Genomic DNA, 3344 nt, shown 5'->3' on the forward strand with positions numbered 1-3344 from the left:
GAAAGCCAAGTGACAGGGTGTGTGGTGTAGTGGATGACGGGTCACACTGAAAGAGATCAGGCGATGGTTGGAGAGATGGAACTCAGCAACAGAGAGAGCTGTGCTTGGTGATGGAGTGATAAGACATTAGGTGTGAGGAACTTCTTAGACTGTGAACGTCCACAAGGCTGAGCTCAGACAAATTGGGACAGAGCACCCTTGATTAAGGAGGAGACATCCTTTCCCCCTCCTGTCACGCAGGTTTAAAGTCAGTGGCCCCAGGCGATCTCATTCTGAAGATGTATTTTCCCACTTTCTCACGAAGCTCTTTGGTTTTCATCCCATAAATGATGGGGTTGAACATTTGGGGCAGAAGGACATATAGGTTGGCCAAGAGGATATGAATGTGGGCAGCGATGCCCTGACCGAACCTGTGTGTCAGGACGGAGAAGATGAACGGAGCATAAGACACTAGTATCACACAGATGTGGGCTGAGCAGGTGTTGAGTGCTTTCAGGTGGGCTTTCTTGGAGGAGATCCTGAGGATGGCCCTGATGATCAGCACATAAGACAGGCCAATGAGTGTCAGGTCTACCACGATGATTGCTAATGCTATCACCAAGCTATACATCTGGTTAAGTGTGGAGTCCCCACATGATAACTTCACCACAGCCATGTGCTCGCAATACGTGTGGGAGATAACACGGTTGGTGCAGAATGGCAGCGTTCGTAGAAGCAGGGGCTCTGGCAGAATCAAGAGAACAGCTCGTATCAAACCCACTAACCCTAGCTTAGCGATTCGTGCGTTGGTGAGGATGGTGGCGTATCTCAGAGGGTTACATATGGCGACATAGCGATCGAAGGCCATTATCACGAGGACAGCTGAGTGCATAGAAGTAACTGCGTGAAGGAAGAACATCTGGGTGAGGCAGCCATCCACAGTGATGTGTTTGGAATGGAACCAAAATATGCACAGTGCCTTCGGCACGACACAGGTAGAAATGCTGATGTCTGTGATTGCCAGCATGCAGAGTAGCAGGAACATGGGCTGATGAAGAGTCTGCTCTTTGCTGACGACAAACAGAATTGTGAAATTTCCCAACAGGCTGATGATGTAGAACGTAGAGAAAGGGATGGAAATCCAGAGGTGGGCAGCTTCCAGCCCTGAGATGCCATTTAGGATGAATGTTGAGGGGTCAGAGGCGGTGAGGTTAGAAGCCACCATGAGGTGGTCGAAGCACCGATCAGGCTCAGAAATGCTGAGGGTTCCTGTGAAGGGAGAGAAGCAGAGCGAGGGGTTTAGGCACATGGTAACAAATACCACTGTAAATATTTTATAGTTATTAACAATCCAGAAAGGGAGGTGAGCAGTGAGTTGGCAGCATTTGCAGATGGCACCAAATTATTCCGGCCATAGTCCAGCCAAGAGACGTCATCAGAGGGAGCTAACCAAGCCCGATGAACGAGCTGCATGATGGAAGATGACGTTCAGTGTCAATATGTGCACCATATATGCGCATTGGAGGGAAAAACGTGAACTCGTCATACATCTTACAAGGTTGTAATTTAATTGTATGAACTCAGGAGAGGGACCTAGTGTCACGGTACACAGCTCTGTGAACCCCTGCTCAAAGTGCCAGCACAGACAAAAGCTAAGGAAAACGCTGGGGCACAGGAGGAGTGGGATGGGGAATAATACTGAAAAAACAATGCCATGAGATCAGTCAGTCAATCCTTCACCCTCCTCTGGACTCCTCTGTGCAGCACTGAGCACCTTTCTCAAACAGGGTATTGCAGAACTAGAGGGGTTCAGAGAAGGGCAATGAGAAATACCAAGGGCTTGGGGAATCTCTCCTTGGGACACAGGTTGAAAAGACTGGGATTGTTACCTTAGAAAGGTGAGAAACAAGAGGGGATTCAAGAAGTGTCTATAAAATACTGACTGGCAGAGAGTACATAAAGAATTTTTTCTCCCTGTCTCATATCACAAGGTCAAGAGGACGTTAAATTAAATTGAAACATGGCAAAGCCAATATTGATGAAAAAAGAATGCTTTCTTCACTGAGAGCATAATCAGACAGAGGAACTCATTGCCACAAGATAAAGTTGAGGCCAGGAAATAAGCAAGTCGGACAGGCTTAGGACATTTGCATGGATAGTAAGAATGTTCTGTAACAATAGCTACAGCTAAATAAGTAACTTGGAAAGCCTGTACACCCCACATGTTTCAGGGCCCAAGCCAATCTCTGGCTGTGAGGCGTTAAGGTTACATCCTCATGACAGTCAGGCTATCCCCCCAACACCTTCTTCAACAGCCCCTGGGATTGTCGCTGGTAGAGAGAGGACACCGGACTGGATGGAGCATAGCTGTGATCCACGATGGAATTCCTCTTTTGGAAAGAAGCCAAATTTTCCCCATGGAAACAGACACTATCATGCCAGGCTGGGACTTTGTGCTCTGTTATTTCCCTCTTTCTTTTGGTGAGACATATCTCAGAGAAACCTAGGTGCCTTGAAGAAAGTAAGAAGTACAGTGGTTTCGTTATTCTGCCTTGTTAATTGACAGGAATCCTTTGGGGCAGGTCTCTGGCCTGTGCCGTACAGGAGGTCAGACTAGATGATCACAGTGGTGCCTTAGGGCTGAGGGCTCTGTGAACACGTCCCTGCAGCACATACAGGAGTCAGCTGGAGGCATTTTGCCTGCAAGCTCCTGCCTGAGTCTGACTGAAGGCATTTTTTTATACTCATTGAGATTAATGGCTCACGTGACGCTATAAATTCTCCACCCTGAGGAATGTATGTACAACGGTCCCATTAATGGCTAACAAATGATCCCAGAAAGTGCTGGAATTAGTGTCTGTCCCCCAGTGGCTCACTGTGTCAGCCAGCGGCCAGTGTCTCTCCTGCACCTGGCAGCTGTATTTACCTAACACTGACATGACCCAGCATTGCCAGCTCTCATTATACACTGTGCACACTTCTCAGCTTGCTCGCTGTTGTTGTGTAGCAGATCCCGAAACGCCACCCGGTGTGTGTGGGAACAACAAGAGCAGCAGCACAGCACAGGTGCCTTGGCATCTACCAAGGTGTGTGTGATGTTCCTCACCAGAGAGCAACCGTCACTGATCCCCGCCCAGGCAAGGGACAGAGGTATGGGTGCACCTCATCCCTGCAGAGGAAGAGTTGTGGGGAGCTTGAGGGGCTCGGAAGCTGTGGGAGCCACAGGTGACTGGGAAGCCTGGAGAAGATGCTGGCGCCCAGCGTAGTGTTGGAATCAGGGCAGCCTGGGAGGGGGAAGGAGATTATAGACGGGGTCAGATCCGATGGGAGATGGAACCAGCTGAGGAGCAAAGATCAATGGTTCT

The 3344-nt window shown here is 49.0% G+C and overlaps 1 protein-coding gene across 1 annotated transcript; it reads right to left on the reverse strand.

Moving 5' to 3' along the window:
* Nucleotides 1-232: 232 nt before the first annotated feature.
* On the reverse strand, nt 233-1204 carry LOC137160192 (olfactory receptor 52P1-like). Its single transcript, XM_067558639.1, has one exon. It carries the CDS (start codon nt 1202-1204, stop codon nt 233-235), a length of 972 nt encoding a protein of 323 aa, XP_067414740.1.
* Between the last annotated feature and the right edge of the window lie 2140 nt (nt 1205-3344).

Source organism: Emydura macquarii, unplaced genomic scaffold, assembly GCF_026122565.2.
Source record: "Emydura macquarii macquarii isolate MOO-44397 ecotype Brisbane River unplaced genomic scaffold, CSIRO-AGI_Emac_v2 contig_2170, whole genome shotgun sequence".
Classification (NCBI taxonomy): Eukaryota; Metazoa; Chordata; order Testudines; family Chelidae; genus Emydura; species Emydura macquarii.